The sequence below is a fragment of the Indicator indicator genome, chromosome 10 (genome assembly GCF_027791375.1).
Source record: "Indicator indicator isolate 239-I01 chromosome 10, UM_Iind_1.1, whole genome shotgun sequence".
Taxonomy (NCBI): domain Eukaryota; kingdom Metazoa; phylum Chordata; class Aves; order Piciformes; family Indicatoridae; genus Indicator; species Indicator indicator.
Genome location: NC_072019.1, coordinates 35,473,220 through 35,493,489, shown reverse-complemented (window position 1 = coordinate 35,493,489; position 20,270 = coordinate 35,473,220). Strand labels below are relative to the sequence as shown.

Here is a 20,270-nt window from a genome sequence, read left to right as displayed (position 1 = left end):
GATAAATTTGGCAGATTTTTTTTTTCATAGATGTGTTCTTGCATGTATTGGGCTTTGCTTCTGTGGGTCTTTCTGTGTTGCTGGTTCACCACTGTCTTTAAACTGGGCAGTTACAGTCCAGTTCAGTGTGTAAGCTCATGCTTTACTGACCATAAGCTGCCTAGATCATTACATTTAGAAATTGCCTTGCAACACCAAAGATAGTAAGTGAGCCTTAATACTAAAATTAGGCAATCTCTTTTTCCTGCCTTAACTCTAGGTAGTATTTTCAGAGTAGTTGTGCAGTGCTGCTGCTGCTGTGTGCAGTGTTTAGTGTGGGATTTTGTTGAAATAAGAGCTGTGGCTTTTTTATTCTCCTTGATTGTTTTGGTTTTTTATTCATGTAAAAGTGTTGTGATCTCTTTTGAGGAACACTGTGGCAGTTTAGGCTGGGTGCCTCCTATTACTGCCACGTAAATTACACCTCAGGTATCCCAAGTGTCCAACCCAATAAGGTGGACACAGGAAATGGTGTATTTCTATCCATAAATCCTGCACCCTATCAATCCATCTGCAAAGTCATTATCTTCCTCTTTCTTCCCTCTCTGCTCCCGTGGGAGATGCTCTCTTATGGGTAACGGTAGGGGAGTATCTCAAAGCCTCTTAGGCCTGTCTAGGCCTAATGCCAGGAGGAGAAAAGTGAGGGCAGTCTCAGACCTGGCCAGCCTGAGACTAGCCTAGCATTGGGGGGGGGAGGGGGGGGTGAAGAAGGAGCCCTGGGGGTTTTGGATAGACCCTCAGGTAGGGGAGAAGGGAAGAGCTGGGAGGTCTTTTGGGTGTACATAGTAAGATACTCTGTACGCTTTGGGATATTCTGCCACTATGCTTGTGGCAGAAGTGTTTTGTAGTTTTACCAACTGCTTTTCCATTTAAACTTTCCATCAGTCTTCAATCCATTTGTGTGAGTGTCATTCTTTTGTCCCCCTTGGGGCAAGAGAGGATCTGTCTCGCCTCAAACCAGTACAAATACAAAAAGGACTCGTAAGCAGCCATGCCTCAAAATCTGTGTCAGCTCAGCTTGGGATTTTATTGTAGCATGGCTCATGCTTGAGCCATACAAAATAAAAGTAACTTGAAAAGTGAAAACAATGTTAGTAGTGTCTACAATTATGTCTAACTTGATTTGGTGTTTGTTTTATTCTTCCAGCCAAGCAAGTATGTCCAGCTGAAAAAATCAGCTGTGGGGACTTAAGCAACAAGTGTATCCCATCATCCTGGAGATGTGATGGGCAGAAGGATTGTGAAAGTGGTGTTGATGAGGCTGGTTGCACTCCAGGTAAGTCAGAGTCATGCTTTAGTGCATATGCAACATCTACCTTTAGAGCTGTAAACATCTTGGAGTTACAAACTGCACATGAAGAGTGACTTTTCCTGCCACCAAATCCATACACTATGTACTTCCAGTGCTAGGTAATAAAGGTTAGAAAAAGAGAGGAAAGAAGGATTCTCTACGTGGAGCTGGCTAGAGAATGTAAAGTGAACTGTAGGGAGAATTAATTACTCTCTTACTACTGTAGCAGAACATAGTTAGTCAGTTCAGAACATGATTATCAGGATTAATGCCCAGATGATGTGGTAAGGACTTAGATAACAATGTTCAAACCTTCCTCAGTGGCAGCTCAGCAGCTTATCACCATGTCCTTCCTCCTGCAGAGTGCAGCCCAGTAGACTGTACCTGCTTCTGCTGGGATGTAATAGATAGGCCTGGACGTGTACTTATTAATAGCTTGTTGGTTTCACTGGGCAGAGAAAGAATGGTGTACTATTGCCTGGAACTCCTTTAAATTCAGTCCCTAAATGGCCACTGCCTTTTATTAGGCCTTTGTCTGCTGAATGAAAGCTCTTTAGCAGTGTTTTCCCTCTGTGACAACTCCTACACTGTGCAATCAAGCCATTTCTCAAACTGTTTTTTTTTATAAACATATTTTGTTCTTTATGCTTCTTGTTGTCAAATATTTGCTTTTGAATGAATGCTTGACTTATTTTTGTAGCTCCCTTCAACATCCCAGATGATTTTCCAACTTGTTTTCAATACAGACTCCTAGAGTTTAGGGGCAATATCAGCCTTGACCCAGTCTGTGTAGAAGGAAAATCACTTCCTACTGGTCTTGCAGAACTCTGTTATTATTAAATTCTTTAGTTATTGAGAAGCTGTCTCATGGTCTGTGTAGCTACTCATCCATCAGTGTTTCTGGTGTTGCATGTGATACCAGCAATGTTCTTTTTACTTCCAGATTACTGGTGAAAGGGTTGAGTGGTTGATGTTTCTTTGTTTGACTTTGGATTCCAATACTTAGCCAGTTGATAATGTGCATTCTATCTTTCCACTGAAGTGGTGTCATGAGATATGTTTTGTAAGAATATTTTGTGGTTCTGAGTAAAGCACTGTGGCTAAACTTAGTTCTTTGCAGTCAGCTTAATGAAACAAAATCTTCCCAGTTTACTGTCCAAGGAACCTTTTGGACTGTTTAGCTACTCACTGTAAAAATACTTTTATTTGTCCTTTTGTTATTTTTTCATCTGTCACAACTTGTGCCCACTGCTTCTCCTTTTGCTGTGCACTTCTCAGAATTACTGGCCTCCAGCTCCACTGTATCTCCCCTTTAGATAATGTAAAATTGCAATGAGATCTCCCTCTAACCTTCTCCAAGTTAACCAAACCCATTTCCTTCAGCTCCTCCTTGTATATCATGTGCTGCGTGTCTTGCTGGACTTCTAGTGGACCTTCTCCAGGTTGCAAATGCCTTTCCTGTACTGTCAGAGTGGCACAAAACTGAACATAGCATTTCAGATGCCACCTAACAAGTACCAGGTAGAGGAGAATAACTACTTCCCTTGCCGTGCTGGCCTTATTCTTGCTTATGGAACCCAGTGTGAGGTATGTAGGAAGCTCAGCATGAAGGCTCAGTGCAGCTCACCAGTTCACCACTGATTAGACACAGTTTTCAGAGCATCCCCATTCCATATTGCACATGACTCAGAGGTCCCAGTACCAGGTTATTGTGCTTGTGCTGAGCCTGTGCAGCACAGTTCCAGCTGGACTGGCTCATAAGGAGGAGTCATAGGTAGCCTGCTGTCTCCTGTGGAGTTGAGTGTGTGTACATGGACAATTCCTGAGCACTGGACTGTTGTGATGTGGTAAGTTAGTGATGTGTTTAGACCCTGGTTCCTGTGTCCTTTAAGCTAATGATGTTCTGGCAGTTTTCTAGTCTTTCCTTTGTTTTCTGCATGAACCTCTTAGTGCTGTCTCCATAGTATGTGCCTTTTTTGTTCCTTTGAATGGTAGACTTAACATTAGAGACAAGCTCAGAAGATATTGAAAATATTATACTTTTCCCAGTATGGGTTAGTGAAATTAGAACAATTTTTACACTGGTGAATGCCTCCACTGATTTAATGCTGCTGCTACTGCTTACAGCAGGAGGAGTTGTCTCACGGAGTCTTATTTGTAATAAAAATCTACTTGAAATTGCTTTGGACTTCTGTTTTTCAAAGCTCTAGGTAACCTCCAAAATGAGTGTAAATATGTTTTGAATGCCACATAATTTCAGCATAATGATGCTCTCAATGGATTTAAACACACAGAGAAGAAACACTCAGCATCTCTCATCTTGCTCATCATCTATGTTTATAATGCACATGCAGGTTCTAAAAATGGAAATTGAATCCAAGGACAAATTACCATCTTCTGCTGGATGTTGGGTAACTTGCATGAAATGACTTAGTGTCTTTTGTCTAGCTCCTTATGACTGAGTGTTGTCCCCAGGCAGGCTGCCAGCTCAGTGGCAGTCTCTGCAACCCTATGAAGAGAGGCTGAGGGAGCTGGGATTGTTTAGCCTGGTGAAGAAGAGGCTCGGGGGTGATCTCATAGCTGTCTACAACTACCTGAAGGGAGGTTGTAGCCAGGTGGGGGTTGGTCTCTTCTCCCAGGCAACCAGCAGCAGAATGAGGGGACACAGTCTCAAGTTGTGCCAGGGCAGGTATAGGCTGGATGTTAGGAGGAAGTTTTTCACAGAGAGAGTGATTCCCATTGGAATGTGCTGCCCAGGGAGGTGGTGGAGTTGCCATCACTGGAGACGTTCAAGAGGAGACTGGAGGAGGCACTTAGTACCATGGTCTAGTTGATTGCTAAGGGCTGGGTGATCGGTTGGACTGGATGATCTTGGATGTCTCTTCCAACCTGGTTGATTCTATGATTCTATGCTGAGGGGTTGCTGCTGAGTCTGAACATGGGATGAGCCATCCCTGACCACAGGACCAGGCAGAAGGCAGACTTGGAGCTTCCTGGGTACAGTGCAGCCCTGTACAAAGCTAGTCTGAGAAGTAAGCTGTGTCGGTGTGAGCTGAAATTCCCCCCCCCCACCGACAATAACCAGGCTAGCCCAGTCTGGAAGCAAATGAAGGCTGTATTTACAAGCAGAGAAATGCAATGAATATGTACAAATACACAAAATTCACAACATTTACAAATACATACAATCAACAGAAAAGCACAACCAATTTCCCTTTGCTTCCCCCCAAGGGGACCCTTCCCAAAGGGGCCTCCCTCTCCCAGGAGCTTCCCCCCAGACCTCCCTTGGACAGAAAACAGAGTTAGTTAGAGCAGAAAGTTGTTAACTTAGCTGCCAAGGTCAGTACGTGTTATCTTCAGCCAGAAGAGAAGAAAACAGCGTCCAGACAGCTCAGCAACTGCCCCCACTGCAGAACGCAGAATGTGCAGAGTGCCCACTTTGTTTTGGGTAATAGTTCTTAAACATTTCTATCTATCCAATGGAAGTGTTTAGAACAATCAGTATTTTGCTTTCTTACACCCAATACTGACTTATTTACACTCTTTCACTTTCTCTGTTCTGAACTTTGCAAGGAAAAATTAAAAAGACAGTTTCAAACCATCACAGTCCACCCCTTCTAAACAATTCCATTGGCTGCTTACTACCACTTATCTAATCTAAAATAATATCTACAACAATAGGTGAATAAAGACCATAGTCCATTCCAGCTATCTCAGATGTAGATGATTCAAAAGAGTCAAATCACAGGAAGAACAGCAAACAGCTTGTTTCCTCGCAGATGGAGCGAAGAAAGGAACAGGGACTCTCAGGTGACTCAGGGCTCTCAGGGTTCGTGCACCGTAGATCTCATGAACTCTCCTCTTGGGCGCGATGCTGTATCTGCGCAACACTCTGAATTTAACCTCTCTCAGCCAAAGTTAGATTTCTTTGTGGAATACACTGAATTTCACCATTTTCTTGCATCACCCAATAGGTGTGACCAGGACCTTCAGCAGAAACCACCCCTCGGACAGGTTTGGCCTCTCCTGAAGGAGAAAATACCCAAACCGTTTTGCCTAACAGATTCTTTTCTCTGATAACAGGAACTCTATCACCTTCTTCCTTTCACAACAAATCTGATTGGGCAGGTCCAGCTCGATTCACTGAACCTCTACTATTCACTAACCAGGTTGCTTGTGCTAAATGTTTCTCCCAGTTTTTCAAAGATCCACCCCCCATGGCTTTGAGAGTGGTTTTCAGCAAACGGTTGTAGCGTTCGATCTTCCCTGCAGCTGGTGCATAGTAGGGAATGTGGAATATCCACTCGATGCCGTGCTCTTTGGCCCAGTTTTTTACAAGATTGTTCTTGAAATGAGTTCCATTATCCGACTCAATCCTCTCTGGAGTTCCGTGTCTCCACAGGATTTGTCTTTCCAGACCAAGAATGGTGTTACGTGCAGTTGCATGAGGAACTGGCTAAGTTTCCAGCCATCCAGTGCTTGCCTCTACCATAGTCAGCACATACTGCTTACCAGATCGAGAACGAGGTAGAGTGATGTAGTCAATCTGCCAGGCCTCACCATACTTGTACTTGGACCATCGGTCACCGTACCACAAGGGCTTGATCCTCTTTGCCTGCTTAATCAAAAATCAAGAATCAAGTATGTTGGAAGAGTCCTCAAAGATCATTGAGTCCAACCTGTCACCCTACACCTCATGCCTATCTAAACCATGGCACCAAGTGCCACGTCCAATGCCCTCTTGAACACCTCCAGGGATGGTGACTCCACCACCTCCCTGGGCAGCACATTCCAATGGCCAACCACTCTCTCTGTGAAGAACTTTCTCCTCACCTCCAGCCTAAACCTCCCCGGGCGCAGCTTGAGACTGTGTCCTCTTGTTCTGGTGCTGGTTGCCTGGGAGAAGAGACCAAACCCCTCCTGGCTACAACCTCCCTTCAGGTAGTTGTAGACAGCAATGAGGTCTCCCCTGAGCCTTCTCTTCTCCAGGCTAAACAGTCCCAGCTCCCTCAGCCTCTCCTCATAGGGCTTGTGCTCAAGGCCTCTCACCAGCCTCATTGCCCTTCTCTGGACATGCTCCAGCAATTCAACATCTTTCCTAAACTGAGGGGCCCAGAACTGGACACAGTACTCAAGGTGTGGCCTAACCAGTGCTATGTACAGGGGTACAATGACCTCCCTGCTCCTGCTGGCCAAACTATGCCTGATGCAGGCCAGGATGCCATTGGCTCTCTTGGCCACCTGGGCACACTGCTGGCTCATGTTCAGGCGCCTGTCAACCAGTACCCCCAGGTCCCTTTCCACCTGGCTGCTCTCCAGCCACTCTGACCCCAGCCTGTAGCTCTGCATGGGGTTGTTGTGGCCGAAGTGCAGCACCCGGCACTTGGACTTGTTGAATGCCATCCTGTTGGACTCTGCCCATCTGTCCAGCCTGTCAAGGTCCCTCTGCAGAGCCCTTCTACCTTCTAACAGATCAACACCTGCTCCCAGCTTGGTGTCATCTGCAAATTTACTGATGATGGACTCAATCCCCTCATCCAGATCATCAATAAAGATATTGAACAGGATGGGGCCCAGCACTGATCCCTGGGGGACACCACTAGTGACAGGCTGCCAGCTGGATGTGGCACCATTCACCACCACTCTCTGGGCTCGGCCCTCCAGCCAGTTCCTAACCCAGCGCAGAGTGCTGCTGTCCAAGCCACAAGCTGCCAGTTTGGCCAAGAGTTTGCTGTGGGGGACAGTGTCAAAGGCCTTGCTGAAGTCCAGGTAGACTACATCCACAGCCTTTCCCACGTCCACCAGGCGGGTCACCTGATCATAGAAGGAGATCAGGTTGGTGAGGCAGGACCTGCCCTTCCTAAATCCATGTTGGCTGGGCCTGATTCCTTGGCTATCCTTCAGGTATGCAGTGATTGCCCCCAAGACAATCTGCTCCATGATTTTCCCTGGCACTGAGGTCAGGCTGACAGGCCTGTAGTTCCCAGGTTCTTCTGTTCGTCCCTTCTTGTGGATGGGCGTCACATTGGCCAGCAGCACAAATGGCACAGTCATGGATGACTTGTGTGATAGCATCCATGGAAATGTCAATGGATCTGTCACGAGCCCATCGGTAGGTTGCATCTCTGCCTTGATGTCCTGACGAGTCATGGGCCCACCGAGCTAAGAACAGCTCACCTCGGTGTTTCCAGGCAAGATCAGGGTCAGGATCAGAGTTTGTGTTCACCTGGGAAACTCTCGCAGCTAGATCTGCCTGATGGTTGTGTTGTTGTTCTTCAGTAGCTTTGCTCTTAGGAATGTGAGCATCGATGTGTTTCACTTTCACTGGGATTCTCTCAATACGAGCAGCAATGTCTTGCCACAGATCTGCAGCCCAGATTGGCTTTCCTTTTCTCTGCCAGCCATTCTTCTTCCAGTCTTTCAGCCAACCCCACAAGGCATTGGCTACCATCCACAAGTCAGTGTAGAGATAAAGCTTTGGCTATCTCTCACGCTCAGCTACGTTGAGAGCTAGCTGGACAGCTTTTTACCTCTGCAAATTGACTGGATTCTCCTTCTCCATCTCTCGCTTCTGCAACTCTGCGCGTTGGACTCCACACTACAGATTTCCACCTTCGCTTGTTCCCAACAAGACGACAGGAACCGTCTGTGAACAAAGCATATCTCTTGTCATCATCAGATAGATCACTGTAAGGAGGAGCTTCCTCAGCACGTGTTACTCTCTCCTCTGGAGGTTTTGCACAGCTTGTGCCTTCTGGCCAGTTTGTGATCACCTCCACCAAACCAGGCCTTTTGAGATTTCCCATTCGAGCTCTCTGTGTTATCAGAGCCATCCACTTAGACCAGGTAGCATCTGTTGCATGATGTGGTGAAGAACCTTTGCCTTTGAACATCCAATTCAGAACTGGCAATCTAGGAGCTAGAAGAAGTTGTGACTCAGTTCCAATCACTTCAGAAGCAGCTTTCACTCCTTCATAAGCAGCTAAAATCTCTTTCTCTGTTGGAGTGTAGCTTGCCTCTGAGCCTCTGTAGCCATGACCCCAGAAACCAAGAGGACGTCCTCGTGTCTCCCCTGGAGCTCTTTGCCATGAGCACCAGGTTGGACCATTGTCACTTGCGGCCGTGTACAGAATGTTCTTAATGTCTGGACCAGTTCGGACAGGTCCCAGACTCATCGCTTGGACTACCTCTCGCTTGATCTGGTCAAAGGCTGCTTGTTGCTCAGGACCCCATTGGAAACTGTTTCTCTTTCGAGTCACATCATATAGAGGTTTCACAATCTGACTGTATCCAGGAATGTGCAGTCTCCAAAATCCCACTATACCTAAGAAACGCAGAGTTTCTTTCTTGTTGATGGGATTTGCCATGGTGGAGACTCTGTTTATCACATCCATTGGAATGTGACGGCGACCATCTTGCCACCGCACTCCCAGAACCTGGATTTCTCTGGCAGGTCCTTTCACCTTGTCTCGTTTGATAGCGAAACCAGCTTGCAAGAGAATGTCAAGGATTTTATTACCTTTCTCGAAGACTTCTTCAGCAGTCTCACCCCAGACGATGATGCCATCGATGAACTGAATGTGTTCTGGAGCTCCACCTTTCTCCAAAGCATCATGGATCACTGCATGGCAGATGGTTGAACTGTGAATCCACCCCTGGGGCAAACGATTGAATGTGTACTGAATGCCTCTCCAGGTGAAAGCAAACTGAGGCCTGCATTCCTCTGCTATGGGAATAGAGAAGAAAGCATTAGCAATGTCTATGGTAGCATACCATTTGGCCTGCTTGGATTCCAGCTCATATTGGAGTTCCATCATGTCTGGTACAGCTGCACTCATGGGTGGAGTTACTTCATTCAAGGCACGGAAATCAACTGTCAGACGCCACTCTCCATTCTGCTTTCGCACAGGCCAGATTGGACTGTTGAAAGGTGAATGAGTTTTGCTGATGACCTCCTGGCTCTCCAGCTGACGAATCAAGTTTTGAATGGGCACCAAAGAGTCACGGTTAGTTCTGTATTGTCTGTGATGCACAGTTTGAGAAGCAACCGGCAGCTTAACATCCTCTATCTCATGTTGTCCCACAACTGCAGATTCATCTGAAAGCTCAGGTCTAATAGACAACTTCAATTTCCCTCCATCAATTTCTACAGTTGCTATTCCAAAAGCCCATTTGTAACCCTTAGGGTCTTTAAAACGCCCTTCTCTCAGAAAGTCAATTCCCAAAATACAAGGTGCATTAGGTCCTGTTACAATAGTATGTTTCTTCCACTGCTTCCCAGTTAAACTATATCAACCTCTATCTTAAACAACTCTTGAGATCCACCAGTGACTCCCTGAATAGTTATAGATTCTCCCCCTTGATAATTTGATGGTATTATGGTGCACTGAGCTCCTGTGTCAACCAAGGCCCTGTACTTCTGAAATTTTGAAGTGCCAGGCCACTGGATGTACACATCCCAATAGATTCTGTTATCTCCATTATCCCTTACCGCCCCCTGGCAGAAGGCAGGGCACCCCTAATGGTGGGGATTACCTCCACATGTACAGCTGGCACAACGTCCAGCATCAGAATTAGGATCACTGTTGGAGCTATCAGAGTTGCTCTGGGAAACTGAGGAAGCAACAGCTACCCTCCTGGTATTGTTACCTCAGGATCTGCCACTCTGCAGCTCCCGTAACCTCCTGAAAAGATCAGAAGTTGGTTGACCATCCCATCTGTTCATGTTCTCACCAAACTGATCACGCAGAGTTATCCAGATACTGCCCCGTGATTGCTTCTGCTGTCTGTTTTGGTTTGACCTATTCTGGAATGGCCTTCTTGGAGCACGTCTGTTCCTAACAGCTGAAACTTGTATCCATCTGGAGGAAGAGGAATCAGAATCATCCCCCTTCATCAAGTTGGATATGTAGGTTTTAAGTTCCTCCTTCAGCTCTTTCATGCAATTCTCAATCTTTCCAGACAAAGTTTCAATGGCTGAAACCAAAGAAGTACGTGCAAGACTATCCTCCAATTGCCTCATTTGGTCAGTGAAATGGCCAACAGTGGGAGGCGCTGCACCATAATTTCTTGCCACAATCCTGCTTGCCAGAATGGTAGCATAATTAGGAGGAGCAAGCTTAATGAGCTTTTTGGCAAGGCCTGTTCCAACAGGAATTTCATCAGGATTCAGAGTCTTATGATCGCCATACATTATTTCTCTCACAGCAAATTCTCTCAGATGCTTGATTCCCTCATCTATTGTGGTCCAAGGCTTAGGGTTCCATGGTAAATCATCTCTGCTGGGGTACCTCAGCGAGACTGCCAATAGGAGGCGTGCCCACAGAGAAACTTTACCAATGCACTTGCCTAGATGCCTGTCTATGCCAGTATCCTTTGAGAGCATCCCCAACTGAGAGGCCGACTTGTCACCTACCAGCAATGCTGGGGCTCCCATATCAAAACACCTGGCTAGCCAAGACAGGACTGGCTCATTATCTCCTCTGATGTAATCCTTCCTCACATGTCTAATTTCCTGTCTGGGTGCATTAGCTGATTGTATGTCATCCTCATCATCATCATCATCCTGAGGTCACTGTCCCCATAATCCTATTTTAATCCTCCGTTGAATTTCCTTGAGTTCAGAGGCACTGCCAGCAGTTGCTAATTCAGCAGGGTCTACATCTCCATCATCCATGTGGGGTCTCGAGGTCTACCAGCGTTTTAAGGCTAACCCTCTCTTCCTCACCAGAAGGATCTTTCTTAACAGAGAGACCCTGAGTAGAAGGACCCTCATCTCCATCTGCACCATCTCCTGCAGCATCTGCATCTCCTCCTGCAGCTCCTTTGTGCTTTCTGGTGATAATGGCCACCAAATTTACTGGATTGGCTTTCACATTCACAGCAGAGTTGGAAGGAGTAGAGGAGTTTTGTGCAGGATTAGCAGGAGCAGAGGGAGTCTGTGCAGGGTTGGCAGGAGGTGTGCTTTGAGATCCTGCAGCCACTGCTGCGTCCGTCTGGGCAGCAGAGGGAGGAGGAGGAGACTGTGCCTTGTTAATGGTGTCTTCCTGCACAGCTCTGTCTGTCTGCGCAGCCGTTTCTGTCTGTGTAACTATGTCTGTCTGCGCAGCCATTTCTCTCTGTGTAACTATGTCTGTCTGTGCAACCATTTCTCTGTGTAACTATGTCTGCGCAACCATTTCTCTCTGTGTAACTATGTCTGTGCAGCCATTTCTCTCTGTGTAACTATGTCTGTCTGTGTAACCATTTCTCTCCGTGTAACTATGTCTGCGCAACCATTTCTATCCGTGTAACTATGTCTGCGCAACCATTTCTCTGTGTAACTATGTCTGCGCAACCATTTGTCTCTGTGTAACTATGTCTGTGCAGCCATTTCTCTCTGTGTAACTATGTCTGTCTGCGCAACCATTTCTCTCCGTGTAACTATGTCTGCGCAACCATTTCTCTCTGTGTAACTATGTCTGTCTGCGCAGCCGTTTCTCTCTGTGTAACTATGTCTGTCTGCGCAACCGTTTCTCTCTGTGTAACTATGTCTGTCTGCGCAACCGTTTCTCTCTGCGTAACTATGTCTGTCTGCGCAACCGTTTCTCTCTGCGTAACTATGTCTGCGCAACCGTTTCTCTCTGCGTAACTATGTCTGCGCAACCGTTTCTCTCTGCGTAACTATGTCTGCGCAACCGTTTCTCTCTGCATAACTATGTCTGCGCAACCGTTTCTCTCTGCGTAACTATGTCTGTCTGCGCAACCGTTTCTCTCTGCGTAACTATGTCTGTCTGCGCAACCGTTTCTCTCTGCGTAACTATGTCTGTCTGCGCAACCGTTTCTCTCTGCGTAACTATGTCTGTCTGCGCAGCCGTTTCTCTCTGCGTAACTATGTCTGCGCAACCGTTTCTTTCTGCGTAACTATGTCTGTCTGCGCAACCGTTTCCCTCTGCGCAACTGTGTCTGTTTGTGTACCCCTGTCTGCCCGTGTACCCCTCTCTGCCTGTGTAATCGAGTCTGTCTGTGTCGCCGAGTCTGTCTGTGTAACTATGTCTGCCTGCACAGCCATTTCTTTTATCTCAGATTTTGGCAAAGGTCTCTCAGCTACTGCTGCTGGCTCTGAGTCAAGACTATCGGCAGCTTTCTCACAAACCTGAACTGTGATCTCCTGGTCACCGTAATCAGAACCAGAAACCAATTCCGAACCTCTCTGAGCTTTTCTATATTTCCTCTTACATCTACGCAGTCGGAAGAGCGAGTAGCCTTATGTCTTTCTTGACACAGTACTATCAGTAGCCATATGATTATTCCAAGAAGCAACAAAATTAAGGTTAACACAAGATATCTAGGGTACCACTGGTTCCAAAGACCCTCTGTAGTTGTAAGAGGAGTAACAAACTCAAATGTGTCTGCTAGCAGATTCATAGTTGAGTTACCATATCTTCTAAGCCCAATAAGACCACAACAGCATTCAACAATATTCAGTAACTTGTTCTTAACCCAAAGAAACGATTTACATGCCACATATCTCACAATCTTGTCTATCATGCAGGAAACGGCCCATCTGTAGACAATCACACTGATAACAGATGAAATAAAATTACTCAAAATCCAAAACAGCTTCATTTTGCTTCCTAATCTGAGCAGGAATAAATCATACAAGCAATCAAGCCCCGAGTTGGAGCGCCAAAAATAAAAAATGTGTCAGTGTGAGCTGAAATTCCCCCCCCACCGACAATAACCAGGCTAGCCCAGTCTGGAAGCAAATGAAGGCTGTATTTACAAGCAGAGAAATGCAATGAATATGTACAAATATACAAAATTCACAGCATTTACAAATACATACAATTAACAGAAAAGCACAACCGATCTCCCTTTGCTTCCCCCCAAGGGGACCCTTCCCAAAGGGGCCTCTCTCTCTCCCAGGAGCTTTCCCTCCAGCCCCCCTTGGACAGAAAACAGAGTGAGTTAGAGCAGAAAGTTGTTAACTTAGCTGCCAAGGTCAGTGTGTTATCTTCAGCCAGAAGAGGAGAAGAAGAAGAAAACAGCAGCCAGACAGCCCAGCAACTGCCCCCACTGCAGAACGCAGAATGTGCAGAGTGCCCACTTTGTTTTGGTTAATAGTTCTTAAACATTTCTATCTATCCAATGGAAGTGTTTAGAACAATCAGTATTTTGCTTTCTTACACCCAATACTGACTTATTTACGCTCTTTCACTTTCTCTGTTCTGAACTTTGCAAGGAAAAATTAAAAAGACAGTTTCAAACCACCACATAAGCAAAGCAGGCTGTGTTCATCTGAAACAGGGGTCCTGTTTACTGTTCCACTACTGCTAACTTCCAGTGCACAAACAATTCTGAAAATGCAAATATCTGCCTTTTATAAATGAGTATATAACTGTTAAGGGGGCCTACAAGAAAGCTGGGGAGGGACTTTTTAGGGTGTCAGGTAGTGATAGGACTGGGAGGAATGGAGCAAAACTAGAAATGGGTAGATTCAGATTGGATGTTAGGAAGAAATTCTTCACCGTGAGGGTGGTGAGACACTTGAACAGGTTGCCAGGGAGGTGGTGGAAGCCTCATCCCTGGAGGTTTTTAAAGCCAGGCTGGATGTGGCTCTGGGCAACTTGATCTACTGTGACATATCCCTGACCATGGCAGGGGGCTTGGAACTGGATGATCCTTGAGGTCCCTTCCAAACCTAACAATTCTATGATTCTATGATAGCAAGGGAAAAAAGCTTATTCTTCAGGGGTTTGAAGCAGAAGTAATTTGATACTAAGTGTCTTGTAGTCACAGGTCAGGTTTAGCCCTCCAAAATAGACATCAACAGTTAATAATGTAAGAACAGTCTTGAATTTGCTGGCTTGGAGGTGTTGGCATCCTCTTTCTTCTGTCTTATGGTTAAGGGTTTCCGCTCCCAGTGCACCTAACCTTTGTCACAATTGGTTGGACAAGCTTAGGGACTTGTTCACTGAGGCTAAAAAGAGACATTAAATGTAAGAGACAGTAATGAAAGCATCAGAACTCAGGGTTGTTCTGGACTTTGCTAACCACTGCAGGACTTGTTCAATCTCAGCTGAGAAGAGATGTTAGGCAGTGTTTTGGCAGCTGCTCAGGAATGCAGACAGCATTTCAGCATGGCTGCAGTACAGAAGTGCTGCCATCCTGCAGCAGCTAAAATGGGCATTGAACCCCTTTGGTGCATAGCTTGCTTGTTCCTCCTGACAGGACTCTGGCCCCTGTTCTTCTGATTGTATTGCTGGTCCTCATCTGGACTGCTGCTTGCACACAGGATGGAAATTGTCTTGCAGAGGAGGAACTGGAAGGGTACAGTTTTCCCCTTTCCCAATAGTCAGGCACAGTGCAGTGAAGTATTCATTGGCATGTTGATAGCACAATAAGCTATTTCCCATGCCATGAGATATTCTGCTTCAATACACTATGGAGGCAGCCATCCCTGGGAACCTGGGCACATCACAGACATGCTTACACTGATCTCTGTTTTTGAGGGTGAAAGCCAGGAATTCTTTCAGGAGTCTCACGGCAGCCAAATCACTGAGAACATCTTCTTTTGGACCCTAGTCTTCCAGCTTTTGCTACCAATTATCTCAGCTTTAGATCTAGACTTTTCAGCCCTGTAATACAATATAGAGGATTAAAAATTCAACTGGGGGAAGCTTTTTTTTTAATTAAGGGAAACAGCAGTAGGCACAGTCTTGCTCAGCTGTAAGCCACTTGTCTTTGCCATGGTAGCTCACAGCCACCTTTCCATGGTATATATAGATCATTTACAAGACCCTTCAAGGCAGGTGTTTTTCACTGGCTCTTTCTTGGCAAAGCTCCAGGCACATGTGATTCCCCACAGAAAGCAGCAGTGCTGACAAGTGAGGAGTTCTTTCCTTGCAAGGTCCAAGTGCAGAAAACTTTAAGTCAAATCCTTGCTATGCTCTGCCCTTTCCTGTCCTTTTGCCCTGGGAGCTCGTGGCTCAAAACTTGGACACATGCCCTGCTCAGGAGCTCTCACATCACCTGAGAATAATTGGCAGAAGGCAGAATTTAAAGCAGGCTAAAGCTGCTCTGAGCCCTGGGCAGATCCACCTGGTGATGAGGCAGCTGAAGTGGGGAAATGACAAAGGTGGCTTAAAGCCAGCACCCTCCACACTGCTCCTGCCCCTGTACTCCCATGGAGTCACCTTCCTGTTGATAGATTGTTTTATCATCTTTCATCATTGTCCTATAGCAGTAAGGACTCTCTTGTCATCTCAGCAACTTTTTCTTCTTCAGGCAGTAAATGTTTTGCACCTGAGTCATGCTTCCAGTGCTGTCCATGGGAATTTGACCATACTGATTTTGTTCATTCCAAATCTCCACACATCCTGCTGAGACCTTTGTCTTCAGTGGTAATGGAAGCACTGATTTTACCTACTCTTGCAGCCTGATTAATATTAATACATGCTTTTGCCAAAGTTACAAATCCTGCTCATTACGTTCATCAGCAGGCTGTGTGCACAGTAATGAGAGGATCAGACTTTGCCATATAGTATCCCTAAGAAAGCCACCAATTTTCATAGGGTTAAAGCCAGCAGTATTGCATTCATGCTTATAGAGGAAATATTTATCTACTGTCACTACTCATGATTATTTCAGCTTGTGATGAAAAGGAGACAGGGCTAGCTTGAAATTCCTGTCATGCTGTGGAAAGCAGCTCTAACCTGAGCACACTGAGTGGAGGAATCTACAATCATTTCCAGAATGGAAGGAAAATGACTGTAGATGTACCAAACGAAAGTCCTTCATAAATAAGATAAGGTAGCACAGCAATGATAGCCTCTGGGCTTTCCATGATGTTTCATTACTGGACAGCTGGAGGGATTAATGCTTGTGCATTATGCCCTGGCTCTCAGAAATTAAAAGTGTACAGCTGCCACTTTATCGCTGCTTAAAGTATTAGAGCTCCTTCAGAAGCAGGAGTGATTGCAGAAAAATCCCCATTGTTACTGAGGGGAAACCTCAGCACAGGATCATATTTGTCCTCAGTTCCTTCAGAAGAGAGCAGCAAGAAAAATGAGAGAGGTCGTTGCCTTTAATTGCACCCTCACAGGAAACGTGAAGGTAGTTGGCATTTGTAAATTCTATAAGCAGCTGGAAGCTGTCTCAAGATCATCAGACCTTGTCCTTGTGGGGGACTTTAACCTACCAGACATCTGCTGGGAACTTAATTCAGCAGAGAGGAGACAGTCCAGAAGGTTCCTAGAGTGCATGGATGACAACTTCCTGATGCAGCTGTTAGGTGAACCTACCAGGGGCAAGGCTCTGCTTGATCTGCTGTTCTCAAATAGAGAAGGGCTGGTGGGAGATGTGATGGTTGGAGGCTGTCTAGGGTGCAGTGACCATGAGATAGTGGAGTTTTCAATATGCAGGGAAATAGGGAGGAGCAGTAACAGAATCCTCACTTTGGACTTTCGGAGGGCAAACTTCAGGTTGTTCAGGCAACTTATTCAGAAAGTTCCCTGGGTAACAGCCCTTAAGAAGAAAGGGGTCCAGGATGGTTGGACCTACTTCAAACAGGAGCTCTTAAAGGCACAGGAACTGGCAGTTTCCACATGCCGTAAGACGAGCCGGCGGGGAAGACGACCGGCCTGGATGAGCAAGCAGCTCCTGAAGGATTTAAGGGAAAAAAAGAGGGTTTATCGCCTTTGGAAAGGGGGGGAGGCAACTAGTGATATGTTGAAGGATGTTGTTAGATCATGTAGAAGAAAAATTAGAGAGGCAAAAGCACAGTTAGAAATTAAACTGGCCGCTTCTGTGAAAAACAACAAAAAGCATTTTTATAAATATATTAATGCTAAAAAGAGGGGCAAGAGGAGCCTCCACTCTTTACTGGACGTGGAGGGTAACATTGTAACTAAGGATGAGGAGAAGGCTGAGATTCTAAATACCTTCTTTGCCTCCATTTTCAACAGTAAGGCAGGAGGACTTCAGGATAACTGGCCTCCTGAGCTGGTTGATGGGGTCAAGGAGCAGTGTTGTACTCCTGAAATCCATGTGGAATTAGTTCGAGACTTGTTGAGTCACTTGGATATTCACAAGTCCATGGGACCTGATGGGATTCATCCTAGGGTGCTGAAAGAGCTGGCAGATGAGCTGGCCAAGCCTCTCTCCATCATTTTCCACCAGTCCTGGCTCACTGGAGAGGTCCCAGAAGACTGGAAACTGGCCAATGTGACACCCATCCACAAGAAGGGACGCACAGAAGAACCTGGGAACTACAGGCCTGTCAGCCTGACCTCAGTGCCAGGGAAAATCATGGAGCAGATTGTCTTGGGGGCAATCACTGCATACCTGAAGGATAGCCAAGGAATCAGGCCCAGCCAACATGGATTTAGGAAGGGCAGGTCCTGCCTCACCAACCTGATCTCCTTCTATGGCCTGGTGGACGTGGGAAAGGCTGTGGATGTAGTCTACCTGGACTTCAGCAAGGCCTTTGACACTGTCCCCCACAGCAAACTCTTGGCCAAACTGGCAGCTTGTGGCTTGGACAGCAGCACTCTGCGCTGGGTTAGGAACTGGCTGGAGGGCCGAGCCCAGAGAGTGGTGGTGAATGGTGCCACATCCAGCTGGCAGCCTGTCACTAGTGGTGTCCCCCAGGGATCAGTGCTGGGCCCCATCCTGTTCAATATCTTTATTGATGATCTGGATGAGGGGATTGAGTCCATCATCAGTAAATTTGCAGATGACACCAAGCTGGGAGCAGGTGTTGATCTGTTAGAAGGTAGAAGGGCTCTGCAGAGGGACCTTGACAGGCTGGACAGATGGGCAGAGTCCAACAGGATGGCATTCAACAAGTCCAAGTGCCGGGTGCTGCACTTCGGCCACAACAACCCCATGCAGAGCTACAGGCTGGGGTCAGAGTGGCTGGAGAGCAGCCAGGTGGAAAGGGACCTGGGGGTACTGGTTGACAGGCGCCTGAACATGAGCCAGCAGTGTGCCCAGGTGGCCAAGAGAGCCAATGGCATCCTGGCCTGCATCAGGCATAGTTTGGCCAGCAGGAGCAGGGAGGTCATTGTACCCCTGTACATAGCACTGGTTAGGCCACACCTTGAGTACTGTGTCCAGTTCTGGGCCCCTCAGTTTAGGAAAGATGTTGAATTGCTGGAGCATGTCCAGAGAAGGGCAATGAGGCTGGTGAGAGGCCTTGAGCACAAGCCCTATGAGGAGAGGCTGAGGGAGCTGGGACTGTTTAGCCTGGAGAAGAGAAGGCTCAGGGGAGACCTCATTGCTGTCTACAACTATCTGAAGGGAGATTGTAGCCAGGAGGGGTTTGGTCTCTTCTCCCAGGCAACCAGCACCAGAACAAGAGGACACAGTCTCAAGCTGCGCCAGGGGAGGTTTAGGCTGGAGGTGAGGAGAAAGTTCTTCACAGAGAGAGTGGTTGGCCATTGGAATGTGCTGCCCAGGGAGGTGGTGGAGTCACCATCCCTGGAGGTGTTCAAGAGGGCATTGGACGTGGCACTTGGTGCCATGTTTTAGATAGGCATGAGGTGTAGGGTGACAGGTTGGACTCGATGATCCTTGAGGTCTCTTCCAATCTTCTTGATTCTATTCTATTCTATTCTATTAATCTGTTGGATGCTTGTTGTAGTTAAATATAAAATAGTGCACCAAGCTGGGTTAGAGGTAAGAATTAAAACCTAAACCCATGGCCTGAGCTGTGCCAGGGCTTTACCTGCAGAAGGTTAGGGCCAAATGGTTGTTTTCCCTGCTGCTGTCTCTTGAGCTTAGGTTATAAGGAAGAACAGACAGGTGGGAATGTTCTGCAAATGGAGTTCCCCAGTGCTGAGGGGATGCCTTGCTCACCACAGCAGGCTGTGGTGGTGAGCACCTTGGCTCTGTGTGCATCCCTCAGTCACAGATCAATTGTCTGTATCAGTATGTTCCATGAATAGTTTATTCTTTAAAGCATAACCATTGAAAACACAGTAGGAAAACAAGACAACTGAGAATTTGGTACTGTTGCAATATTTCTTTGAAGGTGCACTAGGAAAAGAGAGCAATTGCAAAGAACACCCTGCAAGCACTCTGACACAACAACCCAGCACCCCTGAAATGTTAACTTTGCACAGTTGTGGCACAGGAAAGAGCTGCTTTGTACAAAGATTGGTGGGTTACTAAAACAAAAGCCTGCTGGCCTGCATGTTGCACAGCCTGCTGCTCTGTCTCTGCTTTAGCTTGGAGGCACCAGGACAGGTTAGGGGCTGCCCTGCCCGAAAGCACCTCCGCGGAGAAAGGCTTCAGTCCTGGTGGACAGCAAGTTCTGCATAGGACAGCAATGTGCCCTTGTGGCCAAGAGAGCCAATGGCATCCTGGTGTGCATCAAGAAAAGTGTGGCCAGCAGGGCTAGGGAAGTTCTTCTCCCCCTCTACTCTGCCCTGCTGAGACCACACCTGCAATACTGTGTCCAGTTTTGGGCTCCCCAGTTCAAGAGAGACACAGATCTACTGGAGAGAGTCCAACGGAGAGCCATGAGAATAATTAGGGGACTTGAGCATCTCCCCTGTGAAGGGAGACTGAGAGCCCTGGGGGAGTTTAGTCTGGAGAAAAGAAGACTGAGAGGGGATCTGATCAATGTCTATCAATATCTGAGGGGTGGATGTTAAGTGGAGGGGGCCAGGCTCTTTTCGTTGGTGTGCACTAATAAGACAAGGAACAACAGGTACAAGCTTGAACATAGAAGATTTCACCTCAACATGAGAAGAAATTCTTTACAGTGAGGGTGACAGAGCACTGGAACAGGCTGCCCAGGGAGATTGTGGACTCTCCTTCTCTGGAGACTTTCAAAACCCACCTGGATGCATTCCCCTGTGGACTACCCTGGGTGATCATGATCTCTGGAGGTCTCTTCCAACCTCTAATGTACTGCGAGACTGTGAAGTGGTCTCTGACTCTTCTTTCTGCT

At 46.8% G+C, this 20,270-nt stretch overlaps 1 protein-coding gene across 1 annotated transcript in view; it reads left to right on the top strand.

The window, feature by feature from the left end:
• The window catches only part of LRP8 (LDL receptor related protein 8), a 242,123-nt gene that overhangs the window by 183,786 nt on the left and 38,067 nt on the right, over positions 1–20,270 (top strand). Inside the window, exon 4 of the mRNA XM_054384667.1 lies at positions 1,187–1,315. Within this exon, the coding sequence (XP_054240642.1) occupies positions 1,187–1,315 (129 nt within the window). The remainder of the gene's footprint in view (positions 1–1,186; positions 1,316–20,270) is intronic.